We start from the raw sequence: 20,238 nt of genomic DNA, 5'->3' as shown, positions 1-20,238 counted from the left end.
GAGATCTCTGACTCCAGCAACTCGATCCTCTGAGTATTGCTCATAAGAGCCATCTACCCGTCGCCGGAATCGTGTGGCTCTGATACCAATCTGCTAGGAATCAGAACACCTGGTAGCAAACTCAGACTACAAACAACAATTAGAGAAGAAAGAGGGGGATAGATTGTATTGATGATCAGTATAATCCCTCAATGCACCCTTTCATTTGAGAGGAAAGGAGCTCTCTAAGTAAGCAAAGCTTAACAATATTTTTGGCATGATTATTACAATTGAATTCCCTCCCTTAGATAAACTTAGCCTTCTAACCACTCGCTAATAGATTCTTCTCTCTAAAACAAACTGCCCTAACAAAATTATAAATGCTAATGACTCCCCTGCCCTTGCATTATTAATTGGTTTTACTGCCTTTGCCATGCTTCTTCCTTGCATACGTGACCACCACTGGACACCTAGGAGTATCTCTTGCACCACCCTATTTGTTTCTTAACGAGACCTCCACCATAGCTTCGCATCCCCAGAAACATATAGTGTGGCCACAACTTCACCGCCAACTCCCTGATTGGTCTCTTTGAAATAGTGCTCCAAATCCCAAATTAAATTCTCTAGGGTCTTTAAAACCCTAGATCCATCGAATGATTTCGGTTCAGGGACCTCCGTACGATCTTCCGATGAGTATGGAGATGTCTTCTCTTCAATCATCTTACGAAGAAAAGCGAGTTCTTCCCTTAAATACTTCAATTCCGCATCCATCTCAAATTCCTTCTCCTTGTACAAAGGAGTTCCTGATACATGTGTTTTATATGCTATTTTATCCCCCGTCCCACGGTCATTTTTAAGCATATTTGAGCTCTTCGGGGCTATTTTTAGTACTAATGTGTGGTTTCGAGTGTTTTGTAGAGTTGCCATCTATTTTGTAGGAATTTCCCGATTGTTAGGTGATTTTTAATGGTTTTCCGGCCACTATGAGATATCGAAGCTTATGATCACATTCGTGACCGTCTCTTGTAGCCCAAGACCGATTATTTTGGTGATTAAAGGCTTGGTTCGTGGAATTGGTCCCCGACCAAGGAAGAAGAAAATTTGGGCCAGAAGTAATTAGAGCCCAAAGGAAAAGAAAAAGGGAACTTGGCCAAGAAAAAGACCGGGCCCAATCAGGCGGATGCTCAGCAAAGCAATGTGAAGAAAAAGGCGAGCCCGATCGGGCGGCCCTGCGCCCAATCAGGCGTGAGTTTTTCCAGAGGTGTTTAGGACTTGTCGTTTTGGTTATTTTGGGGTTTAGTATTTAAGCTCTTTTGTAAGCTTTATTAGCTACGTTTTTAGATTACAATTTTCATTCTTAAACTTTTAGAGAGATTTTAGTGAGAGATTATTGTTGAACTCAAGTTTTTCCTCTTTTAGTGCAAATTCATATTTCCTTCATTCGATATTATTTCTCGTCTCTTTTAATGCTTTGTTTATCGTTTTGATTTTAATCGCTTTGCTATTTTTGTGCTTTGGTTTCAATCATGTCTTATATATATGCTTTGATTAGTTTAGATTTAAATATGTGTCAGTAGTTAATTTCTAGGGTTCTGGGGGGATCCATAATTAATATTAAGGGATAAATTATTATTGTTGATATTACATGATAATTTCTTATTGAATTGTTTTAATTCTTTGCAATTGGATTATGAATCGAGTAGATGTGATTTGATAATGAAAGTGTATCAATATTGAATTGATGAATCGAGCAGATGTTAATTTGATATTCAAGGCTATTTTCAATAGGAACTTAGGTCTAGTAAATTGCGAGAGCCTATTAGATCTATGTTGATTAATAAACCTGTTAGTCATGTTATTTTTGCAATGTCAATCGTTGATTATTTTGTTTTATCCCGGAGTATTAATTATTGGTGAACCTGTGACCCTAGGCTTTTTATTATTGATTATTCCCTTAGATAAATTCATACAAACCTTATTTGTTTCTTGATAATTTAGATTATAATATTTAGTTAGGAATAGAAGAAAGTTGTTTCCCTATGGATTCGACTCTACTTCCCTATCTATTTTAGCTAACGGTTTAGGAATTACTTTTGATTAGGTGATACGACTAGATCCTGTCAGTTTCATTAGAACTAAACATTTCCCTTTAATTTCCCACAAGACTCTGAATAATTCCATTCATTTCGTTTGAACCAACTCTCGTACCGTACTAGGAGGAAGATCATCATTTCCAAGCACTAAGTACTTCTCGATCTTGGCCAAAGAGGCCTTGTTTTCTTTAGAAAATTTCACCATTTTTCTATAGTTCTTTAGTAGAAGAATTTTTCGAAAGAACGCTAACTTTGTGGGACTAATAGTGAGAGCCACGATTTAGAGGAGCGGGATTAGGACATTGATTTAAAGGAACTGGATTGTGATGATATTTCACACAATTTCCTGGAAATAGGAAATCTAAACTTCACTCCAAACGACGACGATTTCGCAAATCGAGAGTCTTATATGCATGAAAACTTCTTGCCATTTAATTTAAAAGCATGCTTACTTCGCCTTTTCCCAATACTAAAACCGTGGCAAGTAATCTTAGCTTAAATTCAAATCACATCCCATGACTTCTCTTTTGTGATTTATTTCCTTTGGTGCTTGGAGAAGCTATTGTGATGATGTTGAAGTCTCAAAACATGAAAGAAACAATTTTACTACACACCTCACAACCCTTTTGACAAATCATTGGCCAAACATTTACTCTTTTTTTTTTTCTCTTCTTCTCTCCTTTCTCACCCTTATACCTAAAGCAAAAATCAAGTTATGTATATTCAATACTGAATTCCATACTTCATCCCATCTTCTCACCTAGATCTACAATTTTCAATGCCTAATTAAAAAGGAAGGGGAAAATATACTATGTTTTGATATTGAAATTAGCATTGAGAGAGATCTTTAGTACTTTCCTCCTATCCTAATACTGTAAAAGAGGGAGGGAGAAATGGATGGACTGAGAGAGACAAAGAAGGAAGTTGCTTTGGTTAAGGACTTGGGATTGTTTAGCTAGTTACACCAATATTGTACTCCCTCCAGCCCTAAATGAATGCTCCAAGCCCCTATTTTTTCACTTATTTAAGAAGGCAAAATTTTGCACATGGGTGAGGAGTCTAAGGACAATTATTAACAAGAAGAGAGAGAGAGATAGCAGGTAATTACCTTTTATTATTTCACCCCTCTTACCCCACAATATCTACACATTTCCAATTTCTCACTAAATTTATCTACCAAATCTATCTTAATTTACAAATTTCCACTTTCCCACAATATTTACACATTTCAGATTTCTGTCTTACTTTTTCTTACATAGACCCACGTTTTAACAAACTCTCTTACTTTATTAACCTTTTTTTACATCCACTTACCACATCAAAACTCTCTCTTCAATTACATAAATTTGTGTGCAAATAGTATATGTTAAGAACTTTCGGAAACGGAGTGAGTAGATTAGACAAATAAGAGGCCCACCAAAGCAAAGCATAAAAAAATCAGAAAACCTGATACGAAAACAATCTCTTAGAGCTTTACCAGACTATTTCTGTCTACTGAGACCTAGATTATAGAGAATCTACTTAATCCAGTGAGTCAAGTTCTGCTTGGTTCAGATCGAAGAATGAATCCTGTGGCACTCATTGGTTGGCTAAACAGCTGCTTCAAAACCCTACAACATATTGAGTTAAAGCACCTATCGGACCCACTTTACCCCTTTTGTACTCCTTGCAACACATGTAGATCACTCTTTCCAAGTTTCTAGGAATCTAAAAAGGCCTCAAAATCAGTAACCAATTCCAGCAGAAAAGAGATAGATGTATCTTTACTGTTTGGATAAAATATGCAACTTCTGTAAAATAAAGATTAAAATGACAAAGAATAATTTATTCTTACAGCTCCTTTCACTGCCACATCCAAGTCTGCATCATCAAACACTATGCAGGGTGCATTGCCACCAAGTTCCAGGGATAACTAACATAAATAATGGAGATTATAAAAATATCAACATAAAAATCCAAAACACACAAAAATAAAAATTTAACCGTACCCTTTTTACAGTATTGGCTGAACCAGCCATTAATTTCTTTCCCACAGCAGTTGAACCCGTGAATGTGATTTTTCTCACCTTACAAAATAACAAGCATCATCATAAATTCAGTAACAACAAATACCAAGAAAAACACAAAAATCCTTTATCAGAATTCCAACCTGTGTGCTGGCCAGTAAAGCATCCCCGATTTCTTTAGCGTTTCCCATGACTACATTCACTACACCCTGAAACGTAGAAAGAAAAGCACCCTTACAGAAGTGACCCAACATTATAACATATCTTCAGTAGAAACATTCACCTCTACAACATGAGAACATATATTATAGAATACAAAATAATATGGCAGTACAGAAAGGAAATCTACTAAATCTTTTCTCCTTTGACTTTTCTTTCTAAAGGATTAATTCGGCTGCACAAAATCATAAAATGGATAAGATTTACTCCCTTCGTCCCTCAATGATAGTCCCTTTTGGTGAAATTTCACGGGAATTAAGAAACTTAAATAAGTAGTAAAAGGACATTGAACAGGTAAATTTACATGGGATATGCAAAAAAGTAGAGAGAGAAAGTAATAAAAGTATATGAAAATGCAAAATTTACATGAGGAATCTAAAATTGCACAAATATTGTTGCAAGTTGGAGGGAATTTTGGTGAAAAATTAATATTAGTGGTTGTTGGAAAAAGCAAATGGAGTGAACATTTTGGGACAAAAATTTGGCCAAAAGGGACTATCATTAAGGGACGGAGGGAGTATATGTATTTGAGGGATGAATTCATGAATTTATAACAATTTTCCTACTTTTTCCACATTTTTCATACGCTCAGCTACCTTCTAATATTCCCTTGCTTACATTACCCACTTATTTCTTATATTTACTCACCACATCAACACTTTTATTCCAGTATCCTTAATTTGTATGCAAACAGAAACATAGAGAACTTAGAACAGTTCATTCTGAAGCAACTATTATAAACTTAGAAATAGTTCATTATGGAGCAACTATTTATCATATAGAGTGTTCATCAGCCAAATTTAAGATTTGTAATGAAAAGTAAACGTGAAAACATCTTCTAGGGAAGATCTGAAACCTCCTATATGTTTTTTTTTTTTTTTTTTTTTTTTTTTTTTGTAAGCACCAAAAATTCAATCAATATATTTTTGCCTCTTTCTTGCACATTTAAGTCAATATGGGTTTGATCTTTTGAGTGTTTTGAAAATTCAACAAAGAAGACTACAAAAAGTTTGGGATATTTTTTCTTTTTCTTTTTCTTGGAAGTTGGGATAATCTATAAAATTAAATATGTAATTTATTGCAAGAACCTCTACTATGAATTTACTCTGTTACTAGCTTCATTAAAAGAAAATTATTTTATATACCAAACAAGTAAAAGATAAAATGTTACTATTAAAGCAAGGAAAATTGATTAAATTAAAGGAAGAAACCATATGCCAGACGATATAAAGTCCTCAAAAATCATGAGAACATATAGCGGACAAGCTCATTTACAAAGGAAATAAATAATAGATCTTTTATCTCTTTAATTCAGAAAATTGATAAGCCGGTCTAATTCCGTCCTATAGGCTTGTGTAATACAATTTACAAATTAATAACCAAGCTAATCTCTTCTAAGTTGAGACCTCGTCTCCAAAATTTGATTAGTCATTTCCAGTCAATAATGACTATTCTTGTCAACCATGTGATGAGGCTCCTGCTATGATAATCACAGTAGATAGAGTGAGTACAATCCTGGCTATGAGTTTAAGGGTTGAGAGACCAAACCTTGGGCCTTTTTTTTTTTTTTTTTTTTTTTGTATTTTCCATCAAGCTCCATCATGGCTGCCAGTCTTGACTAGATGCTAAACTACCAGTTCCTAGATTCTGGCTGAGTCTTTTTAAATGTTTTTTTGGAAACACTTTTCTTTTGAATGTTCCGTTTAGTTGGAGGTTTAGCCCTTGAAGAACTAGATATTACAGTACATTTGAAGCACATGAATTATTTATGATAAGAATTTTTTTTTTTTTTGTAATCTTCATATGCAAATTTATTTTTCTGAAATGCAGTTATCATGATTCTGATTTTGATCAGGTACATGGATGATTTTCTAACTGGTGTTGCACTCATCAATGCTTAGTTTAGAAACCCAGCACTGTTTTTGGTGGGCAGTTTCTGATACATATTTACGTTTGCTGTTCAGGTATTGTTAATTACAAGTTTAAGGATTTTGGTTCAGCTGTGAAAGACCTTTCTACATGCTTCAGCTTGACAAGGGTAATAAATCTGCACACTTATTTGGTGGTTTCTCATTTTATAATATGGATGTTGGATCACAAAAAATTGTATGCATGTCTGTCTTCTTCCTCCTCTTGGTGACTGGCTTAAGTATCATATAATTGGGGTCTGTCCTTATCATCAATTAGTGGGTACAAGAGAGCAGAGAGTCACATATGAAAGCACTCCAATTTGACTGTGATTTTCTGGAGGCTTGGACTCATCTAACTCAGGTACCATGTATCAACTTCCCTCTTACTTTTCACATTCTTCTATCATGAATTTGTTCCTCAAGCTGAGTGCTGTTGTCCGTAATTTGGGAAATCATCATAATTGATAAGTTCTCGTCTTGAATGTTCAAATTTTTAGAATTGACTCTGAAATAGAAACCAATTACTATCTTTTTGTTTCTCATAGTCCTTGCACTTATCATGGGGCATAAATTTAGGTGATAAATTTTTTGTTTATCTATTGTTATCTTATTGAAAAGGTAGATGTGACAGGAGATATTGGGGTGTACTTTTTAATCTGACAGAGAGAGTAAAAAATTATGGTGGGCTCTATCCCAAACTAGACGTGTAGTTATGAAAACTGATTCAGAATAGATGAAAAGTTTTAAAACAATTTTGGGTTAAGAGAGTATCTCTACGTATATGTTTTAAAATTCGTGTTTGCAGTATGAGTGCACAACATACTTGACTCGATTGGTAATTTCAGATTTCACTTTTCAGGAAGTGCCAATAATTATTAGTATTAATTGAAACTGCAAGTCCTCGTATCCTTTTGTTTGATTTTACAGTACAATGACTATTTTTATAAAATAAGGGAGTGTATGATTAAGATGCTGGGAGAGATAACAAATCACCCAATCCAAAGTAATTACCGGAGGTATCCCAGCCTGAATGGAGAGCTCTGCTGCTGCTAAAGCTGTCAATGGAGTAAGCTCTGATGGTTTAATCACTACTGTGCAACCACTAGCAAGAGCAGGACCTACCTGATAATGTTAAAAGAACATGTTACTTTATCACAGATCAATCAAAAGTAAAAATGAAAAAATTGATCAACAATTATTTGCTTAAAGGTGGTTTTCCCCATACTTCATAGTAATTGCTTAGAGGTATCTAATAAATCATGAGAGAGTTTGAGACCTTTCTGGTAATCATTGCCAGTGGGAAATTCCAAGGAGTTATGACTCCAACAACACCAACGGGCTGCAGAGAAGATTTTCAGCGATTCATTAGGGAACAGCATCAAATGAAAAATTCAATGTAGAAGGGTATAAACAATCCAACAGTAGCACAACGATATCCTACTCTCAGACCTGATCACATGAGATAATTTCATACTTCTCCTATCCCACTAAGACCAGTAAAGGAAAAACAGTGTACTAGTGAAATGAATTCCTACTGCAAAGAGACACTTAAATGGGACTCTTGACATGGGACAAAGGAAGATGAACTCAGGATGCAATATACAATGAGATACAATAGAAACACAGACTGGATCCTCTATGATAGCGACTCCACTGTTATTTCTCTGACAGCAAAAATAAGGTTTTTTTTTTTTTCTTAATAAAATAGCAAATAGCAGTAAGTACAATAACAGAGGCAATATATTAGCACCATTCTATTATTTTCCTCACTGGGTAACACTAATCCCTACCGCTTTAGCCCACAAAGAAGCTAATAACTTATTTTATCCAACAAGTGATTCCCTTGAAAACTAGTGCATTCTGTTCTAACCACAAATACCATAGAACTGCCATAAAAGCATTTTGCTTTCACCACAACATCTTCTTCTCCTTTGCCTCCCAAAGCTCCAAAAACAAACTTGCAACAGATGTAAAACAATGTGGGATAAGTTTTACAATCCATATGCAAAACTCCTCTACCAAATATTGGTACATATCTTACAATTATGGTTTCAATCTCAGTATTAACCCAACACATAATACACACATATGGCAAAATAGCCATCCATGGTCTTCATCTTTGAAGTACATCATTAGTGTGGATTCTCCCCAACGCCAAGGTCCACACAAATGCTATCACCTTAAGAGAACCCTTGGCCATCCAAAAGACTTGTGGACTAGGAAGGGGGGGGTAGCTTGCTGGCAAAGAAACGTAGAGCAAAAAGGACTAGCAAGCAAAGGTGTCCAGTGTATCCCCCAACAACTATCTCAAAAATCACAACGGGCTCATTTATTTCCCTATCATGAAGATCCCAAACATTGCTAACTAGTAGCTTCGTGTAAAATGGACAAATCATATAATAATAATAAAAAATAAAAAATAAAAAATAAAAAAAAAACCCACAAAACATAGGTGTTTCCCTCTCTAAAGTCTAAGCATTCTCCCATAATCTAACGCGATGGCCATATTCCACCTTGAAACCAACTAACAGGAGGAAGACCGGATAAACTTTTGAACAAAGGGCAATCAGAAGTCACCGACAAACCACAGTGTACATCCCACCCTTCAACCAACTTGTACTTAACTCGGAATTACACGATGCTACAACAATTGAGATTCAAGAAGAAAGCCCCATCACCACTTTCCCACCATAATATTTTTTATAACCAGCCTTCCAACTCATAATCCTCATTTCTCTTTCAGCCAACTTTAACTTCACCACATGATCTCTTCTCCTCATCACTAATATCACACCACAAGAAATCCCTAAAGAAATTCTTTATCTTATTTGCCGTATTACAACCTTTACTATGATAAGAGAGAGATAGCAAAGAGGAATCATAGATAAGCACGGACGCAACACTGTGATTTTCCCTCTCAAAGAAAAATATACATTCTTCCACGCATCCAATCTACTAGAAAATTGAGAGACGGTAGGTTGAGTGTAAAGTGCAAACTAAACAACCATTTTTAATCTCACACGGTCACACGTTACCAAGGTTGTATACTCCCCAATCAAATCTTGATGAAGATTAATCCAGGCTAGGCCACTATGGATAGGTATTCTTCAACACTTGAATCAACTTGAAAAAATTACAAGATAGTAAGTACATTATAAAATTTCTTAGTTTACCTCTATATAAAGTAAAAACAACATAATGAAAAGGTATCATCTACATATTAGACACCAGCAGTTCCTCTCTCCTAACCAAATAAACCTTCCGACACACCCCTCTCAAACATCCAACAACAACAACAACAATAGCCTTAATCCCAAAATGATTTGGGGTCGGCTAACATCAATCGTCATAAGGAAATGTCTAACAAAGAAATAAGGACATAACAAGATAACCACTTGAAAAACTATTAAAAAAAAGGTGTGTAAAGTGAGAAACTATGTTACCCAGACAAAGAATAAGTGTCTACTCAGCCATTTTATAAAAAAAAGTCAAGTTTTAGTGATAATGAAACACCCGAGAGTCACACAGCATGACACGGTATTTTTGAGATAAATGAGGATGTCAAAGAAACATAGGTGAGAAAAGAAAGAGCATCAAAGTAAACTTATATAGAGTTTTAAAAGTGTGCCAAGAATAAAATTTAATAAAGTTTTAAATGATTGGTAAAAACGTGAGAGTAAAAAACATAATGGTTTAAGAAAATTTTAGCAAAGGATATAAATAAAGTTTAAAAACACGAATTGAATAAAACAACAAAAATAAATATCAAGATAAAAACAAAAGCATATACAATCATGACACGTCGTTGACATGAATTTTCTCCCTCCACACCGCCCTATCCAACACCATACATTCATCAATGCCCAAAGCACTCATATCACTCTCAACCACCCTCTTCCAAGTTTTCTTAGGACTTCCCAACCCCTCGCGATCCCAAACACTTTGCAACTCTTCAAACCTCCTTATTAGAGCCTCAATTGGTCTCCTTAAGCAACTCTCCTTCATCTTGTACTTAATCGATGTAATCCCTACTTTCTTCCTAACTATCTCATCTCCTTAAGCATTGATTTACAACCCAACATTAAGTACTATATAACAATGCATGTATTGCAATTCGATAGAATGTACCCTATAATTTATGAGGCATGCTGGATCACATAAAAACCTTGTCGGACGCTTCGACTTCAACAAACCCGCTTTCATCCTAAGAGGTGCATCTCCTTCAATTCTCCATCCTTTCAAATAGCAGATCCAATAACCTTGGACAATTTTCTCATTTAAGGTGATTACCCCTGGCATCATTTTTCTCACGCCGCTAAACTTACATTCCAAATGCTTTATCTTACTTCTACTCGCCTTCGAGCCACAAGATTCCAAGTCCATCTCCGTAATTCCAACTTACTTTCTACGCATTCTTTCGTCTTACATCATGCACCATGGTATATCATCTTGAATTCAACTCGTTAATTCGTCCATAACTATAGCAAAAAGAAAAGAGTCAAGTGTAGAACCTTGATGAACTCCAATTGTAATAGGGAACTCTTCGATCTTTCCAGGCTCCCCCATACATGTAATTGATGATGGTCAGTATATTTCCGCAAATGACGTTCCATGTTAAAGCCTATAAGAGAATCGCTAATGGTACCTTATCGTAGGCCTTCTCCAAATCAGCAAAAAACCATATGTAAATCCTTATTCGTATCCCGATGGATCTTCATTAGCTGTCTCAAAAGATGGATTGCCTCCACAGTTACTCTTAAGACATAAATCCAACTAGGTTTTTGACAACGTACTTTAGTGCGCGGTTTTAGGGTGATTTAGTGCTCACTTATTGCCATATTCTAGCTATTTTCCTCACTTATCGCTCTGTTTCCGCACTTTCTTCATATTTGTCATGCTTCACGGGTTTTGTTAGTGTTTTGACGCATTTTCAGGTATGCTTAGACCCTTACGAGACATCCCGATGGTTGGGTAAGAAGTCATGGCCTTGAGGTATCTTTGGCTAGGCTTGAATTTCATTTGAAGACCTCCTGTGGGGCTCTGCACAGTCGTGCAATGCTTGGCACGGCCGTACAAAGAAGTTTGAAGATTGACAAAACCTTCTATGAAGGTTGCACGACGTGCAGCAATTGGCACGCCCGTGCTGAGAGTTGCATGGCCGTGCATGATGGTGGCACGCCCGTGCAAGATAGCTGAGCACGTCGAAGCTTCTACCTTGGCTGCACGCCCGTGCCACTATGTGGCATGTCTGTGCCGTATGTGGCACGTCTCGTGCCAGCCAGCTCCAGTTTCCAGATCTTCTGCTCGTACTGCACGGTCGTGCAGTGTTTGGCACGTCCGTGCCAATCTGTTTCAGAGCAGTTTCTTGTTCTCTCCGCCCCCTTTGTTTTGGACTAATATAAATAGATTGATTGCTTCATTTATGAAAAGGAGATGGTAGAAAGAGAAAGGCTTACTAATAGTGCTCTATTTAGGGTGTAAACCCATTTTCTTAGATTTTGTTTAGTTCCTAATCAAATTTAAACACTTTGTAATTGATTTGAAGATTATTCCAAGTTTGAAAAGAATTGCAACCAAAATTATTGAAGTTTCTCATTTAGTAACCTTTCTTATCTCTCTTTACTCTTAATCTCTTGTTTGCTTTATTTTGCATGTTTATTTGAATTTCTTAGTCCCTATTTGTGACTAGTTGAATGTTTAGCACCATTTTTGGTGAATTTCTCTTTGATGATTGTTGAGCAAGCTAGAACCCTAGATTTTGATTTTGTGCTTTTCAATATGATGTGTGAGTAGTTCCTTAGCTAGGGGTTGGTGAAATCCAACCTAATGGTGATTATGTGAGTTTGGGAGTGGTTTTGATGATGGATTGTGATTAAAATGGATTATATGGGATTGCTTGTTAGTTCTTCATGATAGGAGTAATTAACCTAGATTATTGAACTTGATTGCATGAAATGTTTGGTTCGACATGGAAATGTGAGATGAACGTTTATTACAATATGATTATGTATCTTTTGTTGCTAAGTTAATGAGGGATTTAAGCTTAGTGATTTGAGTTGTTTTCATATAGTTTGAAGTTGGTCTTGCATGTGGTCTTTACTATTCCATTATCCTTGTTCCTCCCTATTTGCCTAATTGCTATTGGTTGAGTGAATCCCATTCCCCTAGTGTTTTAATCCCTTGAATTCAATCCTTAGTTGTAGTTTGTTAGTTAATCACCACTTACACCTTTCGATTTAGCTTGAGCGTTAAGATTATTTAGCGATTGATTCCCGTTCTCCGTCAACCGAACCCTTGCTTGCCATTGTACTTGTTTGAGTGAGGTGTTTGTTATAAATGTGTTTGACTTAGCCTAGATTGTGCGACCGATTTAGCGCTTGTCAAAATGGCGCCGTTGCCGGGAACGGTGTTGTTGATTGCTCGAGTCTAATTCATTATAAAAAAAACCACAAAAAGAGTTGTTTTCTTTTTGGCTACACTTGTAGCCTTGCTACTAATAGTGTTTGTTGTGTGTGTATGCGTAGGACTCAACATCGTGAGTTGGTGCCTTATGATCCGAGATTGAGCAAACTTTTAGAAGAAGAAGAAGATCCCGTTCGCGGTCCTCCACTTCCCCAAGAAGAGAGTTCGACCCGGAACCTCAAACAAACCCAATGGGTGCTAATCCGCCTCAAAGACCTTTGAAGGAGTTGGGAACTCCGGGAGCTTATAGAGCTTCAAGTGGGATTGCTCCCCCAAACACCACAGCCAACGATTTCGAGATTCAGCCCACAATGATAAATTTGATTGAGAGGAGACAATTTAGTGGAGCAAAACACGAGAGCCCTCTTGCACATTTGAACGAGTTTGAGAATATTGCAACACGATCAAGGTGAATGGGGTCACTCAAGAGTTTGTGAGACTAAAGTTATTTCCTTTCTCCTTAATAGGAAGGGCTCTTGAATGGCTTGAAAAGGAGGTGAGACCTAATTCCTTGAGAACTTGGGATGAGGTCACCACGGCTTTCTTAGGGAGATTTTACTCTCAAAAGAAAACCGCCGAAGCAAGGGCGTTGATCCAAGGTTTTCGGCAAATGGCTAGTGAGACTATCTATGAAGCTTAGGAGAGGTACAAGGAGTACCAAAGAGAGTGCCCTCACCATGGAATCCCAACATACCAAGTTTAACATATCTTCTATAGAGGCTTTACATATCTTCTATGGAGGCTTGAGTCCTCTAAGGCAAAACAAGCTTGGATGCGGGAGCCGGTGGGCCAATCATGAATAAAACCGAGGAGCAAGTGATTGAGATAATTGAAGATGTGGTAAGACACCACATGGATTGGCAAGGAGAGAGGGAGTCTTCGAGCAAAGGAGGGAGTACGGTTTACTCCGTTGATCACCTCAACGCCATCAATAATTTGACATCTCAAATCGCCATGGCAAGGAGATGACATCAATCAAGGCAAAGCTTGAGTCCTCCTCTTCACACCAAGAGCGTCCCTCCCAATCTAAGGGGAGAGGTATGAGTTCTAACCCTTCTACTTCTACATCTAATAACATGCCAAATGGGTGTTTATTTTGTGAAAATTGTGGATCATATGATCATGACACCTCTTTTTGCACTTATGATTCTCAACCCCAACCCCAATATGAGGATGGTAATGAACTTGAAAATGAACATGTCAATGCTTTGTCTTATGATAGTAGACCTAGGAATGACAATCAAAGATATTTACCACCTAATCAAAGAGGGCAAGGGGGAAATTCCTTCAATCAAAGAGGAAATGATTATGATTACCACAACCAAAACCAATGGGGTGGTAGGAACCAAAGGGACCAAAATCCCCAAGGTAACTACAACCAACAAGGTGGTTATGGTAACCATAACCATAATAATCAAGGGAATTATGGGAATCAAGGCCTATACCACCAAAGGGGAGAGTTCTAATAACCGGAACAATTGGAATAATAATGGTAATAGAGGCTTTAACAACCAAAATGCTAATTCCAATGTGAGAGGTCCCAGAGCACAACAAGCCAATTATTACACTCAAGCACCTCCACAAAAGTCTAGCCTAGAAGAGATGATGGAAAGCCAAGCCAAAATGTTTAATACCTTCATGGCCACTAGTGACAAGAAGTTCAATGAGGTTATGACTCACAACAAAATGCTAGAAACCCAAATCTCCCAATTAGCCAATGCCATTAAAGAAGGAACTAGCACTTTTAAACTTCCACCCCAAGGGCTTGACCTAAATAGACCGGTGAATGCCATTTCTACTAGGAGTGGGAAGTTGTTGAAGGAGAGTGAGCCAAAGAAAACCAATGAGAGAGTGACCATGAATGAGCCCCCCTTGAGAGTAAGTTTGAGCAAGAAGATGAGAGAAGTTGTGAAAACGACAAAGGTGATGAAGTTGAGAAAGAAGTTGGAGTTGAAAATGAAAAAAGATTGAAAAAGAAAAGAGAGTTCAAAAAGAGAAAGAGAAGGAACCAACACAATTGCAAAAACTTCCATATCCTCCTAAGTTTGTGAGACAAGCTAGACGTGCAATTTGGTAAGTTCCTAGAGACCTTGAAACAAGTCCACCTCTCAATACCCTTTACCGATGCCATAAAACAAATGCCCAATTATGCTAGGTTTCTAAAGGATATTGTGAGTGAAAGAAGATATTGTGATGTTGTTGAAATGGTGAACCTCACCGAAAGTTGTAGCTCAATCATAATGAACAAGATGCCTCCAAAGTTAGGAGATCCGGGTAACTTTTCCATTCCTTGTGCCATTAATCGAATGCCAAATTGATAATGCTTTATGTGACTTAGGGGCCAGTGTTAGCCTTATGCCATATACGGTTTACCAAAGACTTGATATAGGGGAGCTTTTGCCTACCAACATTACCCTCCAATTAGCGGACAGATCAATCAAATTCTCTAAGGGCAAGGTAGAGGATGTTCCTCTAAGGGTTGGAAAGTTTGTTATACCAGTCGATTTTGTTGCACTTGACATGGATGAGGATGTGCATATTCCTATCATTCTAGGGAGACCTTTTCTAGCTACTTCCGGTGCTTTGATTGATGTGAAAAGTGCTAAAATTACACTAAAAGTAGGTGAAGAGGTTCTTGAGCTTGATTTGAATGCAAGCATGAAATATCCTAGTTCTACTTTAGAGAAATGCATGAAAATTGACACCATTGATTGTATTGTGAATTCTATGCAAGAGCACTTGCTCTCTACTAACAATACCCTTGAGAATGTCTTGTTAAACAAGGGAAAGATAGGTGATAAAAGCAAGGAAATGGCGTTGTGTGAAGAGTTGCTTGATGAAAATGTTGAACGAAATGTTGACGAAGCTTGCATGGGAATCACACCCAAACATGCTATGGAGATTGCCACTACAAAGGAAGGTAAGGGTGTGCCTATGGTAGAGCTAAAACCTCTACCATCACACCTTAGGTATGAATTTCTTGGACCTAATTCCACATTTCTCGTTATTGTGAATGCATCTTTTAATGAACACCAAACTCGAATGTTATGTGGTGTGTTAAGAAACCACCAAAATGCCTTGGCTATACCCTTGATAATCTCAAGGGTATTAGTCCCGCTATTTGCATACATCACATAACATTAGAGGAGGGTACAAAGCCATCCATAGAGGGGCAAAGAAAACTCAACCCTGAAATGGGGGAGGTGGTGAAGAAGGAAATCATCAAGCTCCTAGAGGCCGGCATCATCTTCCCCATTTCGAGTTCAAGGTGGGTTTCCCCCGTGCATGTTGTTCCTAAGAAAGGGGGTATGATCGTAGTTGAGAATGAGGAAGGTGATCTCATCTCAACTAGGACCGTGACCGGTTGGCGGATGTGTATAGACTATAGACGTCTAAATGCATCTACCAAAAAGGATCATTTCCCCCTCCCCTTTATAGATCAAATGCTTAAAACACTAACTAGGCACAAGTATCATTGCTTTCTCGACGGTTATTCGGGTTGCTTCCAAATTCCCATAAACCCGGATGACCAAGAGAAAACAACCTTTACTTGTCCTTATGGAACTTTTGCTTAAAGGAGAATGCCATTTGGTCTATGCAATGCACCTGGGACGTTTCAAAGATGCATGATGAGCATATTTGGTGACATGCTTCAAGAGGAAATGGAGGTATTCATGGATGACTTTTCGGTTGGTGGCCTTACATTCGAGGATTGCGTGTTTGGCTAGATGCGAAAAAGTCAATTTGGTCTTGAATTGGGAGAAGTGCCACTTTACGGTTGCAGAAGGAATTGTCCTTGGGCATAAGATCTCCAACAAAGGAATTGAGGTTGACAAAGCCAAGGTTGAGGTAATTGAGAAGCTACCACCCCCTATCAATGTGAAGGGAGTGAGATCATTTCTTGGGCATGCCGGGTTTTATAGAAGGTTTATCAAAGACTTCTCACTAATTGCTAGGCCCCTTAATGCTCTTCTTCAAAAGGAGGTTGATTTTGTGTTTAATGAAGAGTGCCTCAATGCTTTCAACAAGTTAAAGCAAGCTTTGATTTCTACACCTATTGTGCAAGGGCCAAGATGGGATTTGCCCTTTGAACTTGTGTGTGACGCGAGTGATGTGGCCATAGGGGGTGTGCTTGGGCAAAGGATTGACAAGAGACTTCATGTGATCTATTATATGTCAAAACTTTGAATGAAGCACAACGCAACTATACAACAACGGAGAAGGAATTTCTAGCCGTAGTCTATGCTTGTACAAGCTTGCACAATCATATGCATCCATCCTTACTTCCTCTAACTCATGCAAATCTAGCCACCTTTGTTCACCCGCACTAGCCAAATCAAAGTTGATCTTTTTGATAGCCCATTGAGCACGGCGTTCAAGTTCATCCAGAAGGTGACAAGACTTACCATATACAAGCCTGTAGGGGGTAGTGCCGATGGGGGTTTTGAAAGCGGTTCTATAGGCCCAAAGGGCATCATCTAGCTTGACCGACCAATCTTTCCTGTTTCTAGCCACTATTTTATCAAGAATCACCTTGATTTGGCGATTGGGAACCTCCGCTTGCCCACTTGTTTGTGGGTGATAAGTCGTACCGAAGCGTTGACGGACCCCATTCCTTCTCAACATCTTTTGAAACACATTATGGACGAAATGAGAACTATTGTCACTTACAACCGCTCTTGGGACCCCAAATCTAGGAAATATGACCTTTTTGAACAATTTCATCACAACTTTGTGGTCATTTGTTGAGGAGACAATTGCTACCACCCACTTTGAAACATAATCGACCGCCAAAAGTATAAATTGGTTCCCATTAGATGAGGGAAAAGGTCCCATGAAATCAATGCCCCACACATCAAACACCTCAAGCTCAAGAATTGGTTGTTGAGGCATTTCATTTCTCTTTGAAATATTACCGCTTCTTTGGCAAGAGTCACACGTTTTCACAAAACCCCATGAATCCTTGAAGATATGAGGCCACCATAACCCACTTTGTAGCACTTTCAAGGCTGTTTTGTTGGCACCCACCCGTGTGCCCTCCACAAGGATCGGAGTGGCGCATCTTCAAAACACTCTTTACTTCATCATTTGGCACACATCTACAAAGTAAACCATCTACTACTCTTTTGAAAAGGATCGGATCATCCCATATGTAGTGCCTTGCTTCCCTTTTCAACTTCTTCTTTTGGTTCCTTGAAGCATCGGGAGGAAACTCCCCCACAAGCCAAATAGTTCACCAAATCCGCAAACCAAGGAAGGATTTTTTCGGTTAACAGGTAAAGCACATTATCTTTCAACTCATCACAAATTGGGATCCCATCATCATTTTCTAGCATGTTCTCCAACCGAGAGAGGTGATCCGCTACAACATTTTCCACCCCCTTTTTATCCCGAATTTCGAGATCAAATTGTTGTAAAGACAACACCCAATGGAGGAGGCGTGGTTTGGATTCCTTCTTGGCTACAAGATACTTAATAGCCGCATGGTCGGTGTAAACAATCGTTTTAGAACCAATGAGGTAGTTCCAAAACTTCTCAAAAGCATAGACTACGGCTAGAAATTCCTTCTCCGTTGTTGTATAGTTGCATTGTGCTTCATTCAAAGTTTTTGACATATAATAGATCACATGAAGTCTCTTGTCAATCCTTTGCCCAAGCACACCCCCTATGGCCACATCACTCGCGTCACACATAAGTTCAAAGGGCAAGTCCCATCTTGGCCCTTGCACAGTAGGAGTAGAAATCAAAGCTTGCTTTAACTTGTTGAAAGCATTGAGGCACTCTTCATTAAACACAAAATCAACCTCCTTCTAAAGAAGGGCATTAAGGGGACTAGCAATTAGTGAGAAATCTTTGATAAACCTTCTATAAAACCCAGCATGCCCAAGAAATGATCTCACTCCCTTCACATTGATAGGGGGTGGTAGCTTCTCAATTACCTCAACCTTGGCTTTGTCAACCTCAATTCCTTTGTTGGAGATCTTATGCCCAAGGACAATTCCTTCCTCAACCGTAAAGTGGCACTTCTCCCAATTCAAGACCAAATTGACTTTTTCGCATCTAGCCAAACACTTGCCCAAATTTGTCAAGCAATCCTCGAATGTAAGGCCACCAACCGAAAAGTCATCCATGAATACCTCCATCTCCTCTTCAAGCATGTCACCAAATATGCTCATCATGCATCTTTGAAACGTCCCGGGTGCATTGCATAGACCAAATGGCATTCTCCTTTAAGCAAAAGTTCCATAAGGACAAGTAAAGGTTGTTTTCTCTTGGTCATCCGGGTTTATGGGAATTTGGAAGAAACCCGAATAACCGTCGAGAAAGCAATAATACTTGTGCCTAGTTAGTCTTTCAAGCATTTGATCTATAAAGGGGAGGGGGAAATGATCCTTTTTGGTAGATGCATTTAGACGTCTATAGTCTATACACATCCGTCCGCCAACCGGTCACGGTCCTAGTTGAGATGAGATCACCTTCCTCATTCTCAACTACGGTCATACCCCCTTTCTTAGGAACAACATGCACGAGGGAAACCCACCTTGAGCTCGAAATGGGGAAGATGATGCCGGCCTCTAGGAGCTTGATGATTTCCTTCTTCACCACCTCCCCCATTTCAGGGTTGAGTTTTCTTTGCCTCTCTATGGATGGCTTTGTACCCTCCTCCAATGTTATGTGATGTATGCAAATAGCGGGACTAATACCCTTGAGATTATCAAGGGTATAGCCCAAGGCATTTTGGTGGTTTCTTAACACACCACATAACATTCGAGTTTGGTGTTCATTTAAAGATGCATTCACAATAACGAGAAATGTGGAATTAGGTCCAAGAAATTCATACCTAAGGTGTGATGGTAGAGGTTTTAGCTCTACCATAGGCACACCCTTACCTTCCTTTGTAGTGGCAATCTCCGTAGCATGTTTGGGTGTGATTCCCGTGCAAGCTTCGTCAACATTTCCTTCAACATTCTCAAGCAACTCTTCATACAACGCCATTTCTTTGCTTTGATCACCTATCTTTTCCTTGTTTAACAAGACATTCTCAAGGGCATTGTTAGTAGAGAGCAAGTGCTCTTGCATAGAATTCACAATACAATCAATGGTGTCAATTTTCATGCATTTCTCTAAAGTAGAACTAGGATATTTCATGCTTGCATTCAAATCAAGCTCAAGAACCTCTTCACCTACTTTTAGTGTAATTTTAGCAATTTTCAGGCTCGTAGACGACTGTCTTCTCGGGATTTGGGAGATATATTCATAGGAATTGCCTCCCAGAAGCCACAAGAAACAATCCTCCTCCCGGGTCTCCTCAAGAGCCTTCATGGGTTGGCCGAAAAGTCAAGGTCAAAGAAAATAGCAATAATAGTAATCATACCCCCAATAGTGGTCGCCCCACCCCCCTTGCAACGTCCACTAGGTGGTCAACCAACCAAGCTCCTAAGTCAAGCCTCCCATCCCCCTCACTAAGGTGCCATAGGAAAAGAAGCTCCCTACTAGAGACAACTCCGGAACTATCCCCCCTAGCGAAGATGGTAAGGGCTATGAGCCTTTAAGCAAGGCGCAAAGCGG

The 20,238-nt window shown here is 38.5% G+C and overlaps 1 protein-coding gene across 3 annotated transcripts in view; it reads right to left on the bottom strand.

Annotated features, from left to right (window-relative positions):
- LOC110711850 (succinate-semialdehyde dehydrogenase, mitochondrial-like) overlaps positions 1-20,238 on the bottom strand; it is a 50,056-nt gene that overhangs the window by 12,715 nt on the left and 17,103 nt on the right. For all 3 annotated transcript variants that reach the window (XM_021890290.1, XM_021890292.1, XM_021890291.1), the window contains 5 exons: positions 7,484-7,546; positions 7,219-7,329; positions 4,222-4,287; positions 4,061-4,138; positions 3,907-3,984 (listed from right to left, as the gene is read on the bottom strand). In XM_021890290.1, coding sequence (XP_021745982.1) covers positions 3,907-3,984; positions 4,061-4,138; positions 4,222-4,287; positions 7,219-7,329; positions 7,484-7,546 — 396 coding nt within the window. The remainder of the gene's footprint in view (positions 1-3,906; positions 3,985-4,060; positions 4,139-4,221; positions 4,288-7,218; positions 7,330-7,483; positions 7,547-20,238) is intronic.

This window comes from Chenopodium quinoa, unplaced genomic scaffold, assembly GCF_001683475.1.
Source record: "Chenopodium quinoa cultivar QQ74 unplaced genomic scaffold, ASM168347v1, whole genome shotgun sequence".
NCBI classification, from domain to species: Eukaryota; Viridiplantae; Streptophyta; class Magnoliopsida; order Caryophyllales; family Amaranthaceae; genus Chenopodium; species Chenopodium quinoa.
The sequence above is the reverse complement of the archived record's forward strand: the minus strand, read 5'-3'. Positions and strand labels throughout refer to the sequence as shown.